Here is a 26,970-nt window from a genome sequence, read left to right as displayed (position 1 = left end):
ATTTGAATAAGATTTATATCTGCAATTGCAAGGTTCAGAACGTCCCACTTCACTGAATACTCTATGTCTAGAAGTGGATTAGCTGGTATTGTGACAGTAGTGTAAGCCCTCTAGGCATTTCAAACTGTAAACAACAAACTGGGCTAGAACGCTGCTTTCGCACATCTTTAGCAGCTTAAAGTTAACAGAATTCTTTAGAAGACTAGGGATTTAGAAGTGTTTCTGGACCAGGCCTAGGAGTGGGAATGGGCTAGGTATTGTCTGAAGCAAGCCTAGACTGGAGAGCTGTGTTGGTGTGTATGCGTGCCTCTTAGACCTGGGTTTCAATACAGAAATTTGAAATTATTTTTCCAGTACCTGTTTGAGCCTACCTGGCTTGATAAACCAATAGAAAAGCCCCAAAACTGCAAATCCTGCCCATCTGGCACTCCAGGCAGACTCAATCAAATGCTCAGAAGTGTTAATATATTTGAACCCAGGTGTGGTGCCTGTCGGTTTACCTGTTGGTCTGTCTCAGGGGTAGGAGAGTTGACTTGGTTCAGAATATGCTCATTCCTGAACATAAGCATACTCAATGGAGACTTTCCATTGAATGTGTTTTGTGTCTTTAGTTCTGAGTTTGTGACTGGGTGTGAGATGGAAACACGAGGTGTAAACGGTGGTTATCTTCAATATTTTATTGTTTTAGTAAGACATACTGTACATTTCCATCTTTATAATGCATTTGTCTTGTATATACTGCGTAATGCACCACAATGCTATATATATGTATGTATATGGCAGTTACAGTAGCTTCATAGGAAGTGTTACCGTTTCAAGTCTAATCTCCTTTTCAGATATGGGATGTCGCACTGCTTTCTCAGAGTTTTTTAAAATTTATTTATACATAGCATATTTGCATATCGATCAATCATCTCTTTTAGTCCTGGTCTCATTGGTGATGTCATCTGGTATCATTGCCCCATGATATGTTCTTTCTAGAGTTTCTAGAAAGTGCTTTCTCTGAATTGTATACATCATAGCGAACTCATAACTTTTTGATGAAAAGGGGAAGCTGTTGTATACAGCTAAACTGAACAAAAATATAAATGCAACAATTGCAAAGATTTTAGAGTTAGTTTGTATAAGGAAATCAGTCAATTGAAATAAATTAATTAGGCCCTGATCTATGTATTTCACATCACTGGGAATACAGATATGCATCTGTTGGTCACAGATACCTTTTTAAAAAGAAAAGTGGGGATCAGAAAACCAATCAGTATCTGGTGTGACTATACCTCCTTCGCATAGAGTTGATCAGGCTGTTTGTGGACTGTGGAATGTTGTCCCATTCCTTCAATGGCTGTGCGACATTGCTGGATCTTGGGGCCTCCAGAGTGGCGCAGCGGTCTAAGGCGTCACTACAGACCTGGGTTCGATCCCAGGCTGGGGCACAGCTGGCTGTGACCAGAAGACCCATGAGGTGGCGCACAATTGGCCCAGCGTCGTCCGGGTTAGGGGAGGGTTTGGTGGGCCGGGATTTCCTTGTCCCATCGTGCTCTAGTGACTCCTTGTGGCAGGTCGCCAGCTGTACGGTGTTTTCTCTGTCACATTGGTGCGGCTGGCTTCCAGGTTAAGTGAGCAGTGAGGCTTAGCAGGGTTGTGTTTCGGAGGACACGTGGCTCTCAACCTTCGCCTCTCCTGAGTCCGTAGGGGTGTTTCAGCGATGGGACAAGACTAACTACCAATTGAATATCAAGAAATTGGGGAGAATAATGGCTAAAAATTATAACACGCTGCCGTACACATCAATGGGTGACATCTGTATGGAAGAACTGTGACATTTTCAGCTTCCTGGAATGGTGTACAGATCCTTGCAACATGTGGTCATGCATTATGTTGATACATGAGGTGCCGGTGGCAGATGAATGGCACGACAATTGGCCTCAGGATTTCGTCACGGTATTGTCCGTCGCTTATGCCTGCCCATATCATAACCCCACCCCCACTATGGGGCACTCTGTTCACAACATTGACATCAGCAAACTGCTTGCCCACATGACGCCATACACGCTCTATGGCGGTACAGTTGAAACTGGGATTCATCCGTGATCTCACTGGTGAAGAAGCTGGATGTGGAGGTCCTGGGCCTGCCTGGTTACACGTGGTTTGCGGTTTTTGAGGCCGGTTGGATGTACTGCCAAATTCTCTAAAATGACGGCGGCTACAGATCCTGGTTCGATACCGGGCTGTGTCGCAGCCGGCCGCGACCTGGAGAACCATGAGGCGACGCACAATTGGCCCAGCGTCGTCTGGGTAGGGAGGGTTTGGCCGGCCAGAATGTCCTTGTCCCGTCGCACTCTAGCGTCTCGTGTGGCGGGCGCATGCACGCCAGGTGTACAGTTTTCTCCGACACAGTGGTGCGGCTGGCTTCCGGGTTAAGCGTGCATTGTGTCAAGGAGCCGTGTGCGGGTTGTGTTTCAGAGGAGACACGGCTCTCGACTTTCGCCTCTCCCGAGTTTGTACGGGAGTTGTTTGTAAGGGAGTTGCAGTGATGGGACAAGACTGTAACTACCAATATGACGAAAAAGGGGGTAAAAAATTGTCAGCGGCTTATGGTAGAGAAACCATAAGAGAAGTAACTCTGGTGGACATTCCTGCAGTCAGCATGCCAATTGCACACTCCCTCAAAATTTGAGATCTGTGGCATTGTGTTGTGACAAAACGGCACATTTTAGAGTGGCCTTTTATTGTCCCCAGCACAAGGTGCTGTGTAATGATCATGCTGTTTAATCAGCATCTTGATATGCCACACCTGTCAGGTGGATGGATTATCTTGGCAAAGGATGCTCACTAACAGGGATATAAACAAATTTGTGCACATCATTTGAGAGAAATAAAAGCTTTTCTTGCGCATAGAAAATTTCTGTTGTCTTTTATTTCAGCTCATGAAGTATGGGATTAACACTTGCATTTTATATTTTTGTTCAGTACCCTTCTCTTGGAAACTGTCTTTTTATTCCCTACAGTTGTCCTGTATGTGCATACTTTGTTTGCTGCAGCGTATTCAAAAATGTAGTAGTTTGTGCACTGCACATTTTCAAAGTAGCCTACCGTTTTTTACAATTTTATATTTTCAACATGGCTCAGGTTAACCGCTCTTCTTCTCTTAAAGCAAGTTAGGAAAACTAAGTAAAAGTAGCTAGTAAGTTATACTCCATCTTTTAAATCACACATATCCAGGGGATCTCCAAGAATGTTTCTGTATAAACCTTGCTAGTCTGACTCATGCACTTGACTTGCCCTGAAATGACTGGACCACATACCACTTTCTTTTTAGCTGGGCCTAGGGGGTCACAATCCAGCTGGATTGTGGCCCCCACACTCTTCCGTTTTCTGGCTGAGTGGGGTGACTGGTGGCCGAGTGCTGCCATTGGCCTGTCATCTTCCCAGACCTATTATGGAGGGGCTGGCTGGAGGGGGAGCAGCAGTGGAGGGTTACCTTTAGCCTGGAAAGGAGTCCCAGCCAAGCCAAGTGACGCCTGTGGCGTGTCCCTTTTCCCTGCTCTCCCCGGCCAGCTGAATGAGACGAGTGCACACATGCGCCTTATGTGTTTTGTGTGTGTGGTATATACATGCATATATAGATGCTTGTATGCACATACCACACACTTAGGAGTGTGGGCAGGTTGGTATGGAAACAATGATAACAGAGGGGGGCTGAGAGGGAGATGGCAATGGTTTTAAGTATATCGAGCATTCAGCTGTGGTTAGTTACAAACTGTTGCTTGTTTGCCCTAGTCTTAAGAATTCCACCATTTTGTGTTCCATATCTGGAGGTTGTTCTGTAAATACAGCCACATTTACCTCTTCCTTGTTACAATCTCTCATTTTCCTGTCACTGGCAGTGTGTGTGCCAAGCTACCAGTGAGATTAGATTCTTCGTCATTAACATGTTTCAGATGCGATGGATCTGCCATTAGCATCCTGGACTAAATCCTCAATCACTATGATGGGGATCTATTAGGGCTTTCATGGTTAGGGCTGCCACAGTAATTCTGTAATCGTGTAACTGATGATAATGGATGAAGACATCATGAAAATAAAAATAAGCGTTTTAATACATAAAAAAAAGAAGAAAAAAAAAAGATTTTACCTTTTTTTTAAATAGGCAAGTCCATTTAAGAACAAATTCTTATTTACAATGACGGCCCTAACCCGGATGATGCTGGGCCAATTGTGCGCCGCCCTATGGAACTCCTGATCACGGCCGGTTGTGACACAGCCTGGGAACAAACCAGGGTCTGTTGTGATGACTCTAGCACTGTAATGCAGTGACTGACTGCAGACGGCCAGGCATAAAAAAAAAAGACGAGACGTGTGGTTGAGTCCATTTCCACGGTAACATGGACTCTTTACAACGTGATGAAACGTTGCTGCTCCTTATTTTAGCTCGGTGTTGTAGCAAACATCAGAAAATGCATGCACCCAATGGCTTACCACAAACAGGGCACACTGTCAGTTGACAGAGATATATCAGCAAGTTAGGCTAGCTAACCCCAAGCTGTCAGTTTAGCTATAAGTAAACAGTCTCTGATTTGAGACTTTGGTTGCTTAGGCAACCCCCCCCCCCCGTTTGAAAGGGGGCGTCATAGTTGTGAGAACTAAGAGGTATACTGTAGCTCAGTCCCCTCTGGGAGCAACTGCTACTACTTCAGTGATACAAGGTAAAGGTACCTCTACTGTATGCTATACTGATAGAGAAGTTACTTTTTTCTTTTTTGTGTCTATTTCTATGATTGTCGCATAATGTGAATATCACAGGGTTTTTGTCACCTCTGCATTAGCCACCTAGTTCCTAGTAGTACAGCTTCAAAGAACTGGAGTTTTAGTAATTGTATTCATGCTTGGAATTGATCAAGTGTAGCCATCTCATTTGCCATGTTTTTTTAGTTTTTTTAAGTCGTGTGATGCAACAAACCTAACGTAAAATGATTAGTTAGAACAGAATTTTGGTCAATGGCACAGGCTTTACACATGCAATATTGATTTTGGTCTTGCTATATGGGCCACACTTTAATCCTTGTTTATCATTATCAAATTCTGTTAAACCTTATCACATTTAGTTATTAATTGTGTAAGCTATTTGCTGATTGCAAAATGAGCGAAGTTTAGCAAAGTTATCTTCCAAGTGTGCAGTTTTACTGGTCTGATATCGACAGCAGAATGGATCAAGTTAGAACAAAGCCTCTTCGGACATTTTGCTTGAGGGATGATAATAACAAGTATGTGAGAAGTCAAATGTAAGGCCTATGGGCAGCAGCCTAAGGGCCAAGAGAGGCTGAACAGGTTTTTGTACCAAGGGTGGAAATTTGTGTACTGAAGTGTTTAATAATTTTACGAGTCCTCGGCTTAACCTCAGGACAAACAATCTTCTCCCTTGCGCATCTTCTTCATTTGACTTAAATTGCCCTTGAAATACAGATTAAGCTCTATTTCAAGTGATGATTTGCTTTTTGATTCATATAACCAGGTTAAGTATTAGATGAAAGTTTAATTAGAAATTATTCCTCCCACTATTTTTGACTCATAGAAATGTGAATGAAGCAAAAAATATTTTTATTTTGACTATTTTCTTAGGCTAAATGTGACTGCCACCGTTGTTGGAAGTCAAAATTGAGTCATCAATAGTGGCAGGCAGTCTAGGGACAAAGAGCATAGGATGACCTATTCACTTTTTCCTGTCTCTTTTTCTCCCTCTCTCTGATTTCTGTAATTGTGTCATTTGTTATGGAGGCAATGGGAGGACAGGATGAAACCCCTTTGAGACTGTAGTGCAGTTACCAATGGCAGCATACCTCTGTCCTACAAAGTGCTTTTTAAGAACAAACAGGCGCATCAAAAAATATTTTGTCACAATTGAACTAAAATGAGAGTAGAAGTGTAGTCGTCTTTAGTTTTAAAGACCCTTGACGGTTTTGATGCTAAAAGGTGTTGGTGATGTATAAACAAGTAATGCAACTTTCATTTTGGCTGAATATTCTATTGACAGAAGAGATGTTGACATTGAGAGAACATGTTGTGGTGACTGTGTTTCACAGACCGTGACCTGTGACGGTCACACTGGTCTCCATGTGGCGACTGAGTGACTAGCTCCTCAGAACCTTGTACTATAAAATACTTAAGGTAATACTGTTCTAAAAATGATTTATAGCATTTTCATTTTTTGCTCATAAGACTTAACAAAACCAGAATCTATTTTTATTTTGGAAATCTGTTCCCAAGTATTCCCACGCACAATAGAGATCACATACGGAAGGTTTTAAATGTTTTAGATAATATTTTACTGTTTGGGCTTCTTGTGGTCAATTTGCAGCCTACAAATTATTTGTTTTTATTCTCCAGTCCCCGACCAGCCACTCAAGAAACAATCGGCCCGCGGATGGTTCTTGTTGGTGATCCATGCTGTAGAAAGTATCCACACCCCCTTGCACAGTTGTCACATGTTGCCTCACGCCCTTGACTATTAATCCCACCTTCTTTGCTTGGATCAATTAAACTGTGCTGTATTATGAGATCAATGCTGACTTCAAGGAAGTGTTTATACAGGGCCCTGGCCTGGTGTGCAGGGAAGAGGGGATTCCAGTGGGCTCACTATCAAAACACTCCAAACAGGAAATGTCACTATGTCTTACTTCCCCACTAAAATGAGATGTGGCATGTGCTGATATTGTCATGTGTTCAGGATTGGTTTGTTGAATGTTTTGAGTGTCAGATTGCCTCCCTTAAGGCATTCGTTATGTTTGCAAGTCAAGTGTATGGTGATGGGAAAATAATAGAATATAATACAAGGAGCTATATTTTCCTCCCATGGTTTCAGTTTGGTGAGGTGTTACACTAAACCCTTTCTCTCCCGTCTTGTTTACATTTGTCATGAAATGAGTAGCTCTCTGTCTCAATGTTCTGAAGTGATTTCCTCTAGTGTCATTTCTGTCAGCTGCACTGGTCTAAGATTGTATGAGATGAAGCCAACTATTACTGTCGCTTTCAGACGTCTAGTTGTTGTAGGTGAGTGCGGACAACAAAAAAAAGAAGCTATTTGACAGTAATAGGACCAACGACTTTCACTAGTACCTACTACTTTAAAGTTTGCAGAACCAAGGGGTTAAGATGGGTACAAACTATGTTGGTAATAATAGTGTAGCTCTGCCCTCAACCAAAGCTCCTTGCAGTCAAACATGTTACCCCAAATGTGCTCAGTCCTCAGTGTGCAGGGTGGGAGAAAGGAACCGGGCACTAGTCATCCTGTGGCGATTATTGCTTTCCCCTATGCAGTTCCTTCATGTCTTTTATATATTGAGGGGGTAGCTAGGGGAGATGGATGGGTGGTGTCTGGTATGGAAATGTAACTTTCTTTCTCCCTCATGCCCAAAGACTACAGATATGTGTTACAATGTATTTTTTTTTCTTCTCTCTAGACAACAGAGAGAAGTGATGCAGGCCCAGGAGCTCCTGAGACAGCTGCAAATCCCAGAGCTGGAGGATGTGTGCCAGTTCATGCACAGCCTGCCCGCCAACATCCTGATGGGTGTGGGCGCCCTTGCCGCCCTCACCATCTACTGGTACGCCACGCGGCCCAAGGCCCTCAAGCCGCCCTGCGACCTCAACATGCAGTCAGTGGCCATGACGGTAAGGGAATGCTTGTTTAAATCCCAGATTGCACCTTTAATGTTCCAGCACAAGTCCAAAGAAAATAGTTTCCTTAGTTTCTAAGACAACTCGTGTAACCGCATAGGAGGAAGTGATGAGGAAATAACGGCTATGGATTTGTCAACAAAAAAAGGCTACACGTTACAAAAGACAACTGTCTATAGATGCATCAGTCTTCATTACTGTATGGCATTGTACTTGTCCACAGTAAGTTATTCTTGTGTACTTTTCTGAAGAGTGTTCTAATGTAAACTTGGTTTGAGGTTCAAAAGTTGACAGGTACTTTGGACAATGTGTCCCATGTGTTTTTAGTCCTGTTGTCTCTGTCTGCACAGGTTAATTTTGTTAACAACACTTTGAAGCGTAGGACCAGATTTTTCTGTTTCAACTTTCAAAATATTCCATCTCAGTAACGGAGTAGGAGGCCAGACGACAAGTGTGCTTGTCTGAGCATGTAGTCTATGACGATTTACATTTTTGAGTGAGTCACCTGAATGTCTGTGTGCACCAGTACAGATGGAAGCATTTTAATGGACTCCCCTGATTCGATTGGATTCCAAGTAAGTCCCTGTATTTCTTGTTTAAGAAGTGAGATTAGTGTTTGTGTGAGCGCACACACCCCGGTGCTGGCAGTGGGAGGACTTGAGAAAGCTGTTCCGGCCTACGCAAACACGAGAAGTTCTTTGCTGTGCCAGCACTGCATTCCTCCAGTCCTCATCTCTTATTTTTCCGTGTGTGTGTGGGGGGGGAAGACAATGAAAATGTGTAATGAAAAACACTAGTGTCTTTGTCCTTTCAGCCAGTCCTCTATTCAACGTACAGTACAAAGTCATTATGCAGACAGATGCTCATATCATGACTAATGGAAAATACAGGGGTGGAGGCCGTCTTCTCTTCTAGCATCTACTGCCTGTGAAGTTTTGAATTGCCTGTTTTTCAAAAAAGTTGGAAAATATAAAGTGTCTTTTCTGCTTGTTTGAGAAGTAGCAGTGGCTTTGAACACACACGCACTACACAAACCCTAATGATTTAGTTACCCTTGTCTAGACACTGATCTTGGGTCAGTTTAGCATTTCCCATACACATGTTTAAGGTTAGGATTGGGTGAAGGAAGCTGAGTCTAGATCTGTACCTTGAGGAAACTTCACCCAGAGTGCTGAACCAGAGACCACAAGGATGTGACTGGGCTTGTCAGTATGGGCCCCTTCATCACCATGGCACCAGTCTAGGCTGTGTTCCATTCCAGAGTATTAGCGACTCCTTCTCACTCCACTTCACCCAGCTACAACTTGACTGGTGAAAGCGATCCTTTTAGATCTGAAAAGCAGATCTTGCCTCTTCTCTTTCCCCCCCCCCCCTTCACTCTCTCATTCACTGTGAGGTGGAAGGTGACCAGTTTCTCTAACCTCAGCCACCCCAGGTAGACTAGCCTATGCTAGCTTTATTCAGTCATTTCAGATCCTCAAAGGGGGAATGAGCTAGGGCAGGAGGGGAGGAAAAAACTTTCTGCAATGAAAAGCAGGCTTGCTGTGTTGTCTAGTGTAGCTGTGACCAACTTCACAGAGCACATGGCAGTGTAGTAGAGTATATTTTTGCTCTGTGGTTCACGGCTGCAGAAACGGACTGGCCATAGGGCAATTAAGACAAATTCCAGATGGACTAGTCCATCTGGCCCGTGGACATGTGTAAATATTTTTGCATAGAATGATCCCAATTTGGTTAATAGTGGGGGCCTGTCATGCCAAATAGTGTCCTCTGTCACAATGGGATTCAACAAACTATTAGCGTCCGTTGCTATATCAACGGTGTGACGACCTAATGATTTTAGAATTTTGGATCTCATTACAGCCTAAATGACGTTCTTTTCATCATCGCTATGCAAACAAGCCTGCTTTCCACGACAATTCTGCTGTTTAAACAATTTTTTTTTTTTTAGCTAATAAAATTAAACTTTTTTGAACTACTTTTTGGTACCTTGTTAACATTACATGAAATCCATGTCTTAAACGTTGCCACATTTCAGAAATGGCAAAACATGTAACCTGCTTGACATGTTAAAGTTACTTACCTTACAGATCAAAGTCAGCTAATTTCAACTCCATTCATATTCAAATCCATTTGATTCATACACTGGCTTGTCTGGCTGTCATTATTTTAACATGCCCTTCCCTTGTTTACACTGAAATAATATAATTTCAGTAGTCCTCTGATTCATTTTTTTTTTTTTTTTCCTCTCGCATAGCTCATTGGTACACCGTTGAAGGGTGCAGAACCGAGATTGCTTGATCAGGTGCTGCGGCTAGTTCTTCCTGTCACTTGCCCTCGACAGGCAGCCAATCTCAGTCATGGGTTCAATAACGTGGGCCTGGTTTAGTTGGAAGCCCTTTCACCACGTCAAGGTACAGGCCGAGAGAAGGATTTTGTTTATAATTAAAGCCTTTAACCCCCTACTCTTTGTAGTGATTGACCTGATGGGGCTTGGATAGGTGTAGCAATATGGTGATGAATCAACCCTGCTGTGTAAAGGACTCCGGGAGACTTACCATAATACATACACAAATCTAGAACCTCCAGATATGCAAACACTAACTAGAAACCAATGTCCAATTCCATACCGACCCTGGCCTAAAATGTTGAATTGGACACAAGATGAATGGTTAGGGAGAAGGGGTTAAGGACCAGTAAGTAATTGGGCGATTGACCTGTCAATTTCAGAATTTTACTTGCAATGAATACATTTTAATATGCAAATGTGTACATTTTACAGACAATTTGAGCAAGTTTCAAATATTTATCAGCAAACAAATGGAAAAATATATACAAATATTTACATGCTTGTAAACGTTACTTAGAATACAAGACGGATACATATGCTATATATTTACCAAACAACTTACCAACTTCACAGCCAATGTCTGCAATAAAACATCTTTATACAATATTACAACAGGTTATTAACAATGACATGCAATGTAGTAAAATACCTACCATCTTGAGGTGGAGAGCTGGCCAAGCAGTGAAAACAAGTGTGGGGGGAAATATAAGACAAAACAGATGACGGACGATGAACAGACAAATTCACTCACATTGACAACATGTGACAAACAACACACATAAATGCTTACCGCATCTCCTGGACGGGGAATGGAATTGGGAAATGGTGCCAGGTGCCCAGCCTGAAAACAAGAGAATGTTTTCTCATGGATTTCTGATGATATCGTGCCATGGAGTGTTCCTCATCTCTGCAATAGCAAACAGCCCACAATCTGTGCCCCGTTTCTACTGCTGGACTGTCAGCCACTCCACAATCAGAGGTCCCTGGAAAAGATGAGAGAGGTGAGTTGTGAGAAACTCTGGGGTGGTGTCATGACCACTGGAGTCATACACCTTAACAGTACCTACCTGGCAGCGAAGGTTACTTACCGTGACCCAGTGGTTAGCCTTGAGATTGACTAGCTGGACAAACCCCTGAGCCAGTGTTGATACTGCTGACAGCATGGCGATGCCTTACCTGTCCCTGTTGGACACTAGTGATGAGAACCTCCCTAGTGTCTTCTAGTCCAGTGACTGGACTTACCTGCCCCTGTTCCTCCAGTCTGACGCAAGCCACCTGTAAGCACATTTGATGGATTAGTGCAGTGTTATGCAGGGGAGGTAAGTACTTTTCAACAGATTTTTGAAAGTATAGCCTACCTCAAGCTGGTCCCCTTCCGACTCAGAGCACAGAATCAGACTCATCCAAACTCACTGGCTCTGGTGGATGGGATACCTTCTGGGTGGCTCGGACAGTTGACTGTCCTAAAGTCATTTGGAGAGAGATTTTAAAAGGTACATTTTTATGAGCTCAGCATAAATACAATTTCTTGCTTTCTCAAATGTCAACCAAAGCTTAACGTACTTTGTCTCACGGGCTTCACCGAAATGTAGGGCGTCAGGGCTTTGTGGTCGACCGTTCAACTGGAGAAGATTTTTGGCTTCCACCGAGGTAACCCTTTATGAAGAGAAAAATGTCAGTGTTAGGAAAACCAAAACTAGCTTCAGGTTATTTTGTGTGCAAATTCAAATAGTTATCTGAGATTTTTTATTTACTTTAATGGATGATGACCCCAGCTTGGAGCGAAAGAGCAGCGAGGTTTCCCAGGTCTCGCCTTTCATCCTTTTTCCAAAGCAAGTCTTTCGCCCTGCTTACCCTGTGCCTAGTTGATGTTCAGTCTCACCTTGATTGATAAATACATTTCATATTAAATGTCCATCATGCATCTGTCAGCACGGCCTCCTTCTCCTTAGTGAAAATCACCCTCCTTTGTGGCTGGCCATCCTTCCCCATAGGTACATGTGATTGCCTAACAAGTTTGAAGACGAGTTGTAGAAATTAGTATTTCAAAGTAAATTTGCACTGCTTTGTTTCTCTCGCTCTCCATCTCTCACGCCTCACCTCTCTCCCCTCTCACTTTCTTGCTCTCTTTCTGTATGGGGCTCTCTGTCACCTATTAAGGGCAGTTGGAGTTACCATAATTGTTTACATCTGTCCATTTGATTAATTATTTACGTTACCTCAATGTGACAGACATATAACTGAATGTATAAAGTTAGGTAGCAACATGTAGATAACCAACTAAAGTTAGCTAGATGAAAAATGGTTGTACATAACTGAAAAGATTTAACGTTACCCTGAATTGTGGAATTCTCTGCCCCGCTACAAATTTTGCGCCTCTTCTCGAGATCAGTGGTGCCTTCATAGTACTTCGCCCAGTTGGAAAGATAAAAGAAAATCTCCACGAGGGATGCCATTAAAATGCAACTATACATACGAACAGAAAGCAGCTACAATAACAGCTAGCAAGCTAACTTAGCTGAACATCTGTCTGGCTGAGGTAAATGAGTAACTAGCAATGTCAATATAAAATCTATTTAAAAACTGCTGATGTAATAATTTTGAGCGGACTGATCGAGCGCTTCTGAGATGAATTAGAACTTCCTTCGCGACTGCTATGAGGTAACCAAGCAACCAGCATAGCAACGGACGCTTTGGTTCATTACGTAATCCGGTCAGAATGTTGCAATTTCTAGCAACAGCCCTAGCAACAGAAGTTTGAACTCATTGAATCCCATTGTGGCGTAGAGGGGGACACTATTTGGCCAGGGGACATTATTTGGCATGACCGGCCCGAAGGGGGAAGCTGGTGTATTAGAATACCTGGGCCAATTTCTGGTCCCTGGAGGGAAACGATCGGGAATGAGGAGTTGGTATCGATAGAGGAGTGGGAAGGAGTTTGTATTCAAGTTTTTGGTGTACACACTGTACAGTTCCCCCACCCTCATTAAGCAAAACAAATAATTGTTTGTTTATTTAACCTTTTATTTAACTAGGCAAGTCGGTTAAGAACAAATTCTTATTTACAATGACGGCCTAGGAACAGTGGGTTAACGGCCTCGTTCAGGGGTAGAACGACATATTTTTACCTTGTCAGCTCGGGGATTCGGTCGAGCAACCTTTCATGCTCGAACCACTAGGCTACCTAATGCTGCAAGACTGTTTTTGAGAATACTGATTTGAAATGCACTACATGACCAAAAGTATGTGGACACCACCTTGTTGAACATCTCATTCCAAAATCATACTCGTTATACTCCATATTAATGCCTATCTCTGCGCTCCATAAAGTATTTTTAAATTGGTTTTTCCCTGAAAAATGTACATGCCACAAGATGGCCCTTGACACTTTTTGTGAATATGTATGTTTATTTTTGGTCTCCGTTCTTCTGGGAAGGCTTTCCACTAGATCTTAGAACATTGCTGCAGGGACTTGCTTCCATTCAGCCACAAGCATTAGTGAGGTCGGGCACTGATGTTGGACAATTAGGCCACGCAGTCGGTATTCCAATTCATCCCAAGGGTGTTTGATGGGGTTGAGGTCAAGGCTCTGTGCAGGCCATTTTAATTTCTTCCACACCGATCTTGACAAACCATTTGTGGGTGGACCTTGCTTTGTGCATGGAGGCATTGTCATGCTGAAACAGGGAAGGGTCTTCTCCAAACTGTTGCCACAAAGTTGGAAGCACAGAATCGTCTAAAATGTCATTGTATGCTGTAACGTTAAGATTTCCCTTCACTGAACCATGAAAAACAGTCCCAGACCGTTATTCCTCCACCAAACTTTACAGTTTGCATTGGATCAAGTAGCGTTCTCCTGGCATCCGCCAAACCCAGATTAGTCTGTCAGACTGACAGATGGTGAAGGGTGCTACAGGGGGTGCTGAGCTGTTGGCCGGGGTAGCCAGGTGGAAAGCATGGCCAGCCATAGAAAAATGCTTATTGAAATGATCGATTATCGTAGATTTATCGGTGGTGACAATGTTTCCTATCCTCACTGCAGTTGGGAGGAGGTGCTATTATTTTCCATGGACTTTAGTGTCCCAAAACTTTTTTGAATTAGTGCTACAGAAAGCAAATTTCTGTTTAAATAAGCTAGCATTGGAAGCTAAGCTTTCCTAACTGAGTATATTGGTTCCTGACTTCCCTGAAAAGTTGCATATCGCGGGGGCTAGAGCCATGCTAATGTAGAATGCCACAGGATGTTTTTGTGCTGGTCAAGGACAGTCAAGTCTGGAGTGAACCAAGGGCTATATCAGTTCTTAGTTCAATTTCTTTCTTTTTTTTTGGAATGGGGAATGCTTATTTAAGATGGCAAAGAAATCACTTTTTAAAGAGCAGTCGGGCATCCACTACTGATGGGATGAGGTCAATATCCTTCCAGGATACCCGGGCCAGGTCGATTTAGAAAGGCCTGCTTGCTGAAGTGTTTTAGGGAGCGTTTGACAGTGATGAGGGGTGGTCGGTTGACCTCGGCCCCATTACGCAATGAGGCAGTGAAAGCTGAGATCTTGGTTGAAGACGGCAAAGGTGTATTTAGAAGGCAAGTTGGTCAGGATGATATCTAAGTGGGTGCCCATGGTTACGGATTTAGGGTTGTACCTGGTATGTTCCTTAATAATTTGTGAGATGGATTCCCTCAATCTTAGGTTGTAGGACAGCCAGGGTGTTAAGCATATCCCAGTTTAGGTCACCTAACAGTACGAACTCTGAAGATAGATGGGGGGGCAATCAATTCACATATGGTGTCCAGGACACAGTTGGGGGCTGAAGGGGGTCTATAACAAGTGGCAATGGTGAGAGACTTGTTTCTGGAAAGGTGCATTTTTAAAAGTAGAAGCTTGAATTGTTTGGGCACGAGAGAGGTTTTGTATCTAGAGGCACCAGGTGAGGTCACTGCATGTGTGGGGGGTGGAACAAAAGTGCTATCTAAGGCATATTGGGCAGGGCTAGGGGCTCTTCAGTGAAAGAAGACCGTAATCACTAACCAAAACAGCACTAGACAAGGCATATTGACATTAGGGAGAGGCATGTGTAGCCGAGTAATCATAGGGTCCAATGAGTATCACTAGATTAGTCAGGGAGCCAATTCCGTAGTCACTGCTACGTTAGGAGAGCTGGAGACACGGCGATTCAGACAGCTAGCAGGCCGGGGCTAGCAGATGGGTATCCGGCGACGTCGCAATGGAACAGCCTGTTGAAACACCACGGACGGTTACATCAGCAGACCAGTCGTGATGGATCGGCGGGGCTCCGTGTCGGCAGGAAAAGGTTCCAGGCCAATTGGCAAAGAGGTATTGTAGCCCAAGAATTGGCTGCTGGACCTCTTTGGCTAACCGGGAGATGGGCCTAGCTTGAGGCTAGCTCCAGGCTAACTGGTACTTGCTTCGGGACAGAGACGTTAGCCAGGAGTAGCCACTCAGATAGCAGCTAGCTGTGACGATCCAGTTTAGAGGTTCAGAGCTTGCGGTAGGAATCCGGAGATGTGGTAGAGAAAAAACATTCCGATATGCTCTGGGTTGATAGCGCGCTGTCCAGACTGGCAGGAATTGACCGGATTGAGGCTGGCAGATGTCGGTGAGGACCACTAGCAGTGGCTAACTGACTAGTAGCTAGTTAGTTGGCTAGCTTCTGATGGGGGTCCCGGTTCTAAAGTATAAAAATAGCAGATCCGTACCACATTGGGTGAGGCGGGTTGCAGGAGAGTATATTCCGTCCATAGATGGAATGTGAGATTAAAATGTATAGAAAGAAAAACGATATACACCGGACAAGACAAAAACACACGTCCGACTGCTATGCAATCTTGGACACATACACAATCCATCTCTCAAGGCTTAAATCCTTATTTAACCTGTCTCCTCCCCTTCATCACAGATTTTTGAAGTGGATTCAATGAGTAACATCAAAGGATCATAGCGTTCACCTGGTCAGTCTGTCATGGTTAGAGCAGGTGTTCGTAATGTTTTGTAGGCTCCATTCATGCAGTTTATATTCATGCTAAACTCACAGATCACAACTGCTGCTACCAGGCTCTTACTATACTACTCAATTGATATACTTGCCTCATCCTTCTCCAATACACATGTAAATATTGGACTATAAATTTTGCCTTCCTGTGTAATACTTCATGTCATTCATGCCAGTTATACTTCATGCCATCATCATACTTCATGCCATTTACGTTTCCATTCATATTCTTATCTTTTATTTATTATTGTTGCGTTTTCGAAGGAACCGTCAAATAAGCATTTCGTTTGGTGATGTATAACATGTGCTTTCCATACATATGACTAATAAAACGTGAACCCATGCTATTTGGAGAATGCTAACATGGGTCCTACCGTACCCATTGTTTTGCACTAAACCATGCTGCAGCCAAGTAAATAACCTGAAATCTGTGCTGATTCTCTTGCTCCATAAAATACTTCTTAGGTATCCATAAGAAAGGTCATGTGTGCGTGTGACCAAACTGCCATTATAAATATGGCACAAAACCACGATGATCAAGTGTGTGTGTCTGTGTCAAGTCAGCCTGAATTGTCTCATTGTGGACCGAAATAATATGATCTGGGAGTGCCTTTTGGATGTTCGGCATTTCAGAAAGCTACCTAAGTGATTCCTGAGTGTAGCTGCTATGCCACTTGCAATATTTTAACACAAGGGTTACACAGAGAGCATGACAAACATAGTTACTCTATTTTAGCTAACAACATGTTCATGGTTGGTTTGAATGCAGGAAGTTAAGAAGCGTGGTAAAAACAGTTATTGCCTTTGTTCAGACTAACCGATTCTTTCAGCTCTTTTTTTTTACCATGGTCTTTGGGATACACACAGTGAGCAAGCATTTTGTCTGCCCAGCAGTAACACTTTCATTTCAATGGATCGAGCCCTTGATTAATTGAATCAGGTGTGTTCATACTGTGTTGGAACAAAAGCCGGCACACCCTGTGGGCCCCAGGACCAAGATTGATTAAAACTGCTCTAATTGAGTGATGGGCAATAAATCTTGCCCCTGCAAGGACCGGTGTGGATGCATGCCTTTGTTCCAGCCAAACAGTTACTATTCTACTAATCACCTAAACATAACCAAATTCTTGATTGAAGATTATTTGAATTAGGTGTGTTGCTGCTTGGCTAGAACAGAAGTCTGCACACACACCAGCCCTCACAGGGTAAGACTGTCCTGTCCACCCCAGTTCTAAGTGAATCAGTTTTTCAGTGGCACATACTGTTCAGTAGGGCACACTAGCAAAACGGGGGGGGATTTGCATTTCAAACTGTTCTTAAAACCCAACTTCTTAACGATGCCTCGCTCTCCTCACAGGGTGACGGTTACGTCAGGCGGTCCATTCTGAATAACAACGACGAGCACATGACGCACTACTACAGTGACGCACGGACCATGTACGAGGTATTCCTCCGAGGCATGCGTGTGTCCAGTGAGTACTCTTCCACAAACAATGTTTTTGGGGGGTATATATATTTTTTTATATCTTTATTTAGTTGAGTTATAGACAGACACAAAGGACAACGGGCATGCAGAAACAGAGAAGACTTACTCTTAATAGTAAGCAACTGTATTAGTAAATCAATATTTTGATAGTTCATTTGAATAATATACAGTTGAGAGAGGGAGATATACAGTTGAAGTTTACATGCATTTAAACTCAGTTTTTCACAATTCCTGACATTTAATCCTAGTAAAAATTCCCTGTCTTGTCAGTTAGGATCACCACTTTATTTTAAGAATGTGACATGTCAGAATAATAGTGGAGAGAATGATTTATTTCAGCTTTTATTTCTTTCATCACATTCCCAGTGGGTCAGAAGTTTACAGACTCAATTAGTATTTGGTAGCATTGCCTTTAAATTGTTTACCTTGGGTCAAATGTTTCGGGTAGCCTTCCACAAGCTTCCAACAATAAGTTGGGTGAATTTTGGCCCATTCCTCCTGACAGAGCTGGTGTAACGGAGTCAGGTTTGTAGGCCTCCTTGCTCGCACACGCTTTTTCAGTTCTGCCCACAAATTTTCTATAGGATTGAGGTCATGGCTTTGTGAGGGTCACTCCAATACCTTGACTTTGTTGTCTTTAAGCCATTTTGCCACAACTTTGGAAGTATGCTTGGGGTCATTGTCCATTTGGAAGACCCATTTGTGACCAAGCTTTAACTTCCTGACTGATGTCTTGAGATATTACTTCAAATATATCCACATAATTGTCCCTTCTCATGATGCCATCTAGTTTGAAGTGCACCAATCCCTCCTGCCACAAAGCACCCCCACAACCTGATGCTGCCACCCCTGTGCTTCACGTTTGGGATGGTGTTGTTTGGCTTGCAAGCCTCCCCCTTTTTCCTCCAAACCATAACGATGGTCATTATGGCCAAACAGTTCTATTTTTGTTTCATCAGACCAGAGGACATTTCTCCAAAAAGTACGACCTTTGTCCCCATGTGCAGTTGCAAACCATAGTCTGGCTTTTTTTATGGCGGTTTTGGAGCAGTGGCTTCTTCCTTGCTGAGCGGCCTCTCAGGTTATGTCGATATAGGACTCGTTTTACTGTGGATATAGATGGATACTTTCGTACCGGTTTCCTCCAGCATCTTCCCAAGGTCCTTTGCTGCTGTTCTGGGATTGATATGCACTTTTCACACCAAAGCGCGTTCATCTCTAGGAGACAGAACGCGTCTCCTTCCTGAGCGGTCTGACGGCTGCGTGGTCCTATGGTGTTTATACTTGCGTACTTGTTAGTACAGATGAACGTGGTACCTTCAGGCATTTGGAAATTGCTCCCAAGGATGAACCAGACTTGTGGTGTACAATTTTTTTTTGGAGGTCTTGGCTGACTTCTTTTGATTTTCCCATGATGTCAAGCAAAGGGGCACTGAGTTTGGAGGTAGGCCTTGAAATACATCCACAGGTACACCTCCAATAGGCTAGTTGACATCATTTGAGTCAATCAGAAGCTTTTAAAGCCATGGCACCATTCTCTGGAATTTAAGCTGTTTAAAGGCACAGTCAACTTAGTGAATGTAAACTTCTGACCCACTGGGATTGTGATAGTGAAATAATCTGTCTGTAAACAATTGTTGGAAAAATTACTTGTCGTCCACAAAGTATAGTCCGTTAGGACATCAAGTTTAACAAGAAATGTGTGGAGTGGTTGAAACACTTAGGTTGGAGTCATTAAAACTCGTTTACATAAACTTCCGACTTCAACTGGATGTGCGGTACGCTGATGCAGATGGTGTGTGTTTTATTTATATATTATATATATATATATATACATACATACATACATACATACATACATACATACATACAATTGCAAGAACAAGGGAACCACAACACAATGATTTGATGATGATGTGCCTAATTCAATTGAAATCATCACATACCATATTATAGAGTTGTTATCAAACCTTCAATTCCTAGAGGTAGAGTTTCAGGCTTTCTTACAACTTTGTCTGCATCATGCTATTCTTTTCAGCAGCACACTCTATTGGGATGTGTGAATTGTTCTCTGCAAGATAGGTCTCCAGGGTTGCACCAATGGTTGTAACCAGACCTGAGTTCAAATACTATTTGAAATCTTTCAAATACTTTTAGCCTTTGCTTTTGGCTGCCTGGAGTGCCAGATGGAAGGATTTGCACGTGTGCAAATTGCTTCCACTGCACCAGGCAAGCTCAATCAAGCACAAAGTACACTGCTAAAAAAAATAAAGGGAACACTTAAACAACACAATGTAACTCCAAGTCAATCACACTTCTGTGAAATCAAACTGTCCACTTAGGAAGCAACACTGATTGACAATAAATTTCACATGCTGTTGTGCAAATGGAATAGACAACAGGTGGAAATTATAGGCAATTAGCAAGACACCCCCAATAAAGGAGTAGTTCTGCAGGTGGGGAACACAGACCACTTCTCAGTTCCTATGCTTCCTGGCTGATGTTTTGGTCACTTTTGAATGCTGGCGGTGCTTTCACTCTAGTGGTAGCATGAGACGGAGTCTACAACCCACACAAGTGGCTCAGGTAGTGCAGCTCATCCAGGATGGCACATCAATGCGAGCTGTGGCAAGGTTTGCTGTGTCTGTCAGCGTAGTGTCCAGAGCATAGAGACGCTACCAGGAGACAGGCCAGTACATCAGGAGACATGGAGGAGGCCGTAGGAGGGCAACAACCCAGCAGCAGGACCGCTACCTCCGCCTTTGTGCAAGGAGGAGCACTGCCAGAGCCCTGCAAAATGACCTCCAGCAGGCCACAAATGTGCATGTGTCTGCTCAAACGGTCAGAAACAGACTCCATGAGGGTGGTATGAGGGCCCGACGTCCACAGGTGGGGGTTGTGCTTACAGCCCAACACCGTGCAGGACGTTTGGCATTTGCCAGAGAACACCAAGATTGGCAAATTCGCCACTGGCGCCCTGTGCTCTTCACAGATGAAAGCAGGTTCACACTGAGCACGTGACAGTCTGGAGATGCCGTGGAGAACGTTCTGCTGCCTGCAACATCCTCCAGCATGACCGGTTTGGCGGTGGGTCAGTCATGGTGTGGGGTGGCATTTCTTTGGGGGGCCGCACAGCCCTCCATGTGCTCGCCAGAGGTAGCCTGACTGCCATTAGGTACCGAGATGAGATCCTCCGACCCCTTGTGAGACCATATGCTGATGCGGTTGGCCCTGGGTTCCTCCTAATGCAAGACAATGCTAGACCTCGTGGCTGGAGTGTGTCAGCAGTTCCTGCAAGAGGAAGGCATTGATGCTATGGACTGGCCCGCCCGTTCCCCAGACCTGAATCCAATTGAGCACATCTGGGACATCATGTCTCGCTCCATCCACCAACGCCACGTTGCACCACAGACTGTCCAGGAGTTGGCGGATGCTTTAGTCCAGGTCTGGGAGGAGATCCCTCAGGAGACCATCCACCACCTCATCAGGAGCATGCCCTGGCGTTGTAGGGAGGTCATACAGGCACATGGAGGCCACACACACTACTGAGCCTCATTTTGACTTGTTTTAAGGACATTACATCAAAGTTGGATCAGCCTGTAGTGTGGTTTTCCACTTTAATTTTGAGTGTGACTCCAAATCCAGACCTCCATGGGTTGATAAATTGGATTTCCATTGATTTATTTTTGTGTGATTTTTGTTGGCAGCACATTCAACTATGTAAAGAAAAATCTATTTAATAAGATTATTTCTTTCATTCAGATCTAGGATGTGTTGTTTAAGTGTTCCCTTTATTTTTTTGAGCAGTATATTTGAAATGATTTCAAATAGTGTTTTTACCCCGGTCTAGTTGTAACTGACTTGTGGTTTATCATCAAATCAATATGTATTGGTCGCGTACACAGATTTGCACGTTATCGCAGGTGCAGCAAAATGCTTATGCTTTGAGGGCCAATACTGGAGTAATATTTAGCAATACACACATCTAAAAATTCTAAAACTTTTATATTAAGTTGTGAGAAGAATATTGTATAAGGACCATGGTTTTCCATCAGTAAGCATATAGAGAACCGCAGTGAGTTTGTCATCACCAGGGCATTGTCTTTTACTTTCCAGTGGATGGGCCCTGTCTAGGATCAAGAAAACCCAACCAGCCTTACAAGTGGCTGTCATACCAAGAGGTGAGCTATACTGCCAATTTTTGGTTCGATGGAAAAAGTAGTTCCAGTTGGTTTCTATTTGAGCAACGGACTTACACATTTTGCAGCTTATTTTGTTAATTAGTTCTTTCTTCAGTTAGTCAGTTTTTAACAATGAACTGAATTGGATATATACGCCATTAACAAATGAGCGATGTGCCATTTTATATTGATATTTTTTTACCTTTGAAATTCATATCAATGAATTCCCTCAAACCGGTATTGTTCATATGATTGTTCAAATGGGGAAAAAGCAGAGCATCTTTGCTATTTGTTTTTTTGAAGGTGGCAGACAAAGCCGAGTGCATTGGCTCGGCTCTTCTCCACAGAGGGCACTCCCATACTGGAGACAAGCATATCGGCATCTTTTCCCAGAATAGGCCAGAGGTAAGAGGAATAAGTAGCAACAATTCTTCTTTCTCGCCCTCTTTCTTGCACACTCTTGCTTTCACTTGTGCACACATCCCTTTTACATATTCACTGGCTGTGTCTGAATACCTGTACTTGCGTATACTAAAAATAAAGTTTAGTATATAATATTTCAAAAATGTACTAAGCTTTTTGACTAGGATGTCATTTATTTTGACTTCTCATCTAGTATGACTTTGCTCCACACTATTGAGAAAGAGCATTGTCTTTTCAGACCCAGGTGTGTTTGACAACAGCTTATAGTCTAAGGTGACACCTCAGTATATAAGTATGTTGATATTTGTTGCTTACTGGATACATATTTACTAAACAGTCCATAATAAATAGTATGGATTGTACATGGTATATGCTTTTAGCAAGAATGATTTCGGACCCGGCGTGAAAATTTGACCCTTGTACTAATGTTATCCATGTCCTCTCCTACAGTGGACCATTTCAGAGCTGGCCTGTTACACATACTCCCTGGTGTGTGTACCACTGTATGACACGCTAGGCCTCGAGGCCATTGAATACATCATCGACCAAGGTATGTCACAGGGCAACCACAAACGCCATTTGGAACAAGGTCACACTAGTGCGGCCTGATATCCAAAATCGACCCCTAGACTTTTCCATAGAAATAGAATTTCTAGAACAGGAAAAGCCCATTAGATTATGGCAATTTTACTCATGGGTACCACACACTCAAGATTCTATATTACGGCAGTTATTTCGAGCTGAATAGGTTGGATAGATGCAAGTAATATGGTAGAAGTTCCAATTCAGAAAGCAAGGTGGGGCTATTACCATAGTTCGTACACCTATTGAATCCTTCCAGATCTACATGGTGTGCTAAGGGGCTACAGTAGCTACATTCCACACTGGCAAACGTCTGTCTTAGCTTCCTCAACAGCTGTAGAATGAACTAGTATCAACCAGCAGACACGGCCCTCAAAGATTTGTTCATGATATAGAAGTTATCATTTGAACATAAGTTTATAAAGCACTGAAATCTCACAACACTGAAAACGTAAAAGAAATGTAATCTGCATAAACATTATGGTTATGTCACTGTTGTAGGCATTCTACAAAAACATTACATTGTGTAACTAAGTACATTTCTCAGGACAAAAGACAGGACTATACCTCGCACCATTACGACTGTCACAGAACACTCAAAAATAAGTTGACCATAAGAAAAAGACGACAAATAACCCAGTGCCATCCCATGTTTTCAGCCGCTATCTCTACAGTGATCTGTGACTTGGTGGACAAAGTGCGGCTCATCCTGGACTGCGTGAGCGGCAAGGAGCACACGTTGAAGACCATCGTGCTCATGGAGGCCTTCGATGAGGAGCTTGTGGCCCGCGGACAGCAGAGCGGCATCGAGATCCTTAGCCTGAAGGATGTGGAGGTAAGCTCTAAAATGTCATGTACTTCTATGTTTACAGTAGACGCGTTTTAGCAAAGGCTCTTATCCAGAGGCTCATTGAGAAAACCAGCGTGTTTGAGCGGCGTGCTCATTTTGATCTATGTTCTCTAGTTTAGTTTGATTATGCTTATCCCAGCTGTTTTATGGTAGTGAGCTAATGTTTCATTGCGGGGAAAATGAAACTGAATTATGTGTCATGTTTTCTTTATGGTTTCTTTGTCACCCTCAGGCTGTTGGCAAGGCCCACCACCAGCAGCCATTGGTAAGTAGGACTGTACAAATCCATATTGCAAATAATTCAAACAGTGGGGATTTTTTTTTTTATGAATCCCAAAGAAACAAATAAGTAATAGGTTATTATTCTGTCTTTACTATGTTATTTGTTTGAGTATCTATGTCTGTACTGTTAAAGTAACATGCTACTAGATGCTCTTAAATCTCTTTGTGGTCTGCTATAGCCCCCAACGCCAGAGGACCTGGCACTCATCTGCTTCACTAGTGGAACCACAGGTGGGTGTGTGTGGTGTGCATTAATTCTGCTTTCATGTCATTACTCTGTATTTCACAACTTAGATATCCCACATTAAAACAATCAAATGTATTTTATAACCCCCCCCCTTTTGTTTTTACACTGCTGCTACCCGCTGTTTATTATCTATGTCAGCTTAGATTTGGTTTTTGTGTGTTTTATTTTATGTCAAATGTGTTTGGATTTGTATAAGGATTATTTAACTTGAGTTTATTGGTTGTAAATATAAATGGTAGCTGTTGAGTTATTCAATTTACCCCTACTTACATGTACAAACTACCTCAACTAACCTGTACCCCAGCACATTGACTCGGTACCCCCTGTATATAGCCTCATTATTGTTACTTTTTATTTTATTTCTTACTTTAGTTTATTTAGTAAATATTTTCTTAATTCTATTTATTGAACTGCATTGTTGGTTAAGGGCTTGTAACTAAGCATTTCACGGTAAGGTCTAAACCTATTGTATTCGCCGCATGTGACAAATAAAATATGAATTGATTTGAAATGCCTGTCCTGAAACCCCATAGTGTAAGCATTGCAGAGGTAGAAGCACAGTGGCCAGGAAACTCATTGGAAGGCAGGAACAGGAAGAAACCTAGAGGAACCAGGCTTCGAGGGGTGGCCAGTCCTCTTCTGGCTGTACGGGGTAGAGATTTAAGAGTGTTTTTCAAGCTGTTCAAATGTTTATAGAGGACCAGCAGGGTCAGAAAATAACCATAATGGCTATAGAGGGTTCAAACACTTCAAGACTCTAAGGTCAGGCTTTTCATAGTCAGGGATTCAAAGTTTCAAAGTAGGGAGAGTAGACATCTTAAAAGTATGATCAGTCTTATTGGAAAAGCAACACAGTAGAAAAAATAGGCCAGTACACTGACATGTATAATGTAATACATTAATACAAATAGTATGATAGTCAAGTGTGAAGTAACACATACTGTGTATATGCAAGTACATGTATGATCAGGAGGATGTGTGTTACTCTTGGACCCTCGTGACAAGAATGATCCAGTTGATGAAAAATGGTACTAATCCATTGTGTGTTTTCATGAATGGAGACTCCCACACATGTTAATTACTGACTCTTTTATTAGTGATATTGCATACTGGAAACGTGATGGATCTAACCATCAAGATTTAATAAACGGTCACTTGTTTTCTTTTACTCCCAGGAAACCCAAAGGGTGGAATGCTTACACATGGCAATGTTATCGCCAATTGCGCTGCTTTCATCAAGATAACAGAGGTAAACTAACCACCCTTTTGATTAATTTGTTCCCTGAATGCCGTATCACAGGAAATGTAAGCATTATGAATATCAAAAGAAATATGGGCATCATGACGCGTGATTTGCATGACACCATATTTTAAATTTAGCCACTGCATATTCTCACAGAAGGCAGATTGCATACTGTTTTTGTTCTCATAAAACGCCTTGTTTGGGACATTGGGATACTAGTTTAAGAACCAAGAGACCTCCAAAGTTAGTCCTCCAAACCGAAGCTCCTTAGTCTGCAATCTTCTTAGTTAGAGAACTAACACAAGAATCCGAGCAATAACAAGCAGCTGACACGTATAACAAAAAATTAACACATCAAGGTTTGTGCTCGTGTATTGTCTATGGCTGCCCAATTCTGCTATTTTGCCAACTTGCTGGTCTTTTAACCAATCAGATCATATCTTTAACCAATAATTGGGTGAAATATCAGATTTGGGCTGCCTGTGTAAATGCAGCCTATGTGTATGATGGGTGTTTTGGTGTAGATGGCAATCTCTTTGTCTGTTTTGTGATGCTAGCACATCACAGAAGTGTTTTTCTTATAACAGTAAGTAGAATTTATTCAACCTGGGAACAATAGGGAACAATAGAAAACAATTTCTTATTTGCAATAACAAACCTGGCTTAAAAACAGCTATTTTTTATCTTAACATTTGCCTCTGCCTTAGGTGGACAAGTAAAACAAAATGGGGACTTATTATGGGGTGGCTGGTAGCCTAGTGGTTAGAGCATTGGGCCAGTAATCGAAAGGTTGCTAGATTGAATCCCCGAGCTCATAAGGTAAAAATCTGTCGTTCTGCCCCTGGACAATGCAGTCTGTTCCCAGGCCTTCATTGTAAATAAGAATTTGTTCTTAACTGACATGCCTAGTTAAATCAAGGTAAAAACAATTATAATTATGCTTAGTGTCATGTTAATATGTACTGTTGTATTCCACACTGTATAAAGCTGCTATTTTCCAAGCCTTTGCACTACCTTACCGCCGCCCTGCTAAATGCCCTTTAAAATCAAGCCTGTTATTTTTTTCTCGCTCTTGTTCCTCAAACTTCGTGTTGACTTTCCTGTCTGTCCTATCTGTTCCCTCTTCCTTTTTTCCATTCCATGTATTTTTCCACCCAGTGTCTACTCAGAGCATACTCAAGCCCAGCACTAAGGATGTGCTCATCTCCTTCCTACCATTGGCCCACATGTTTGAGAAGGTTTTTGAGGTAATGCAATGCCTGACGTGTGTGTGTGTGTGTGTGTCTTCCGCAGGTGCACTGCATGCTGAACGTCCACGACATTCACATGTCCTACCTACCTCTAGCACACATGTTTGAGAGGGTGGTGGAGGTACGTACTGAAACTGATAGAATGAGGAGAAGCAGGAACCCCTTGTTTCATTTCACCCTCTGCTAATACAGGACTAGTGAAGGCCCAGTGCACAACTTTTGTAAGAAAGAAAAAAACATATACTTTTTTTTTTTGGGTGTGCTTCAGGATATATACACATTGTATATTTGACCTTAAAGCGGCAATCAGCAGTATAAACAATAACAAAGCAGTCTCCCCACCTCTGGTTCTGTAAAAACTGATGGGTGGGGCTGTAGAAATTGAATCACTCT

General features: G+C 42.6%; 1 protein-coding gene and 1 long non-coding RNA gene across 7 annotated transcripts in view; one reads left to right on the top strand and one right to left on the bottom strand.

The window, feature by feature from the left end:
• Nucleotides 1–26,970, top strand: part of LOC106610003 (long-chain-fatty-acid--CoA ligase 1) — a 54,618-nt gene that overhangs the window by 12,753 nt on the left and 14,895 nt on the right. For 2 of the 5 annotated variants that reach the window (XM_014209094.2, XM_014209095.2), the window contains exons 2-11: nucleotides 7,458–7,668; nucleotides 17,391–17,505; nucleotides 21,636–21,700; nucleotides 22,004–22,105; nucleotides 22,574–22,673; nucleotides 23,365–23,540; nucleotides 23,788–23,820; nucleotides 24,017–24,068; nucleotides 25,260–25,333; nucleotides 26,621–26,698. In XM_014209094.2, the coding sequence (XP_014064569.2) occupies nucleotides 7,474–7,668; nucleotides 17,391–17,505; nucleotides 21,636–21,700; nucleotides 22,004–22,105; nucleotides 22,574–22,673; nucleotides 23,365–23,540; nucleotides 23,788–23,820; nucleotides 24,017–24,068; nucleotides 25,260–25,333; nucleotides 26,621–26,698 (990 nt within the window). In that variant the 5' untranslated portion in view covers nucleotides 7,458–7,473. Of the gene's footprint in view, nucleotides 1–7,457; nucleotides 7,669–8,204; nucleotides 8,250–15,107; nucleotides 15,358–17,390; nucleotides 17,506–21,635; nucleotides 21,701–22,003; nucleotides 22,106–22,573; nucleotides 22,674–23,364; nucleotides 23,541–23,787; nucleotides 23,821–24,016; nucleotides 24,069–25,259; nucleotides 25,334–26,496; nucleotides 26,575–26,620; nucleotides 26,699–26,970 lie in introns of those variants that run through there. The other 3 variants (XM_045722635.1, XM_014209096.2, XM_014209097.2) reach the window with 3 other exon arrangements.
• On the bottom strand, nucleotides 10,476–12,663 carry LOC106610004 (uncharacterized). Of its 2 annotated transcripts, none has more exons than XR_006770755.1 (6): nucleotides 12,360–12,663; nucleotides 12,125–12,176; nucleotides 11,779–12,032; nucleotides 11,588–11,680; nucleotides 11,383–11,487; nucleotides 10,476–11,299 (listed from the first exon to the last, which is right to left on the bottom strand). It is a non-coding gene; the product is annotated as an uncharacterized lncRNA (long non-coding RNA). The 2 variants fall into 2 exon arrangements; XR_006770756.1 differs by having other exon boundaries at nucleotides 11,907–12,032.

Source organism: Salmo salar, chromosome ssa08 (assembly GCF_905237065.1).
Source record: "Salmo salar chromosome ssa08, Ssal_v3.1, whole genome shotgun sequence".
Lineage (NCBI taxonomy): Eukaryota > Metazoa > Chordata > Actinopteri > Salmoniformes > Salmonidae > Salmo > Salmo salar.
Note: the sequence above shows the minus strand (reverse complement) of the source record. Positions and strands in the feature narration are given on the sequence as shown.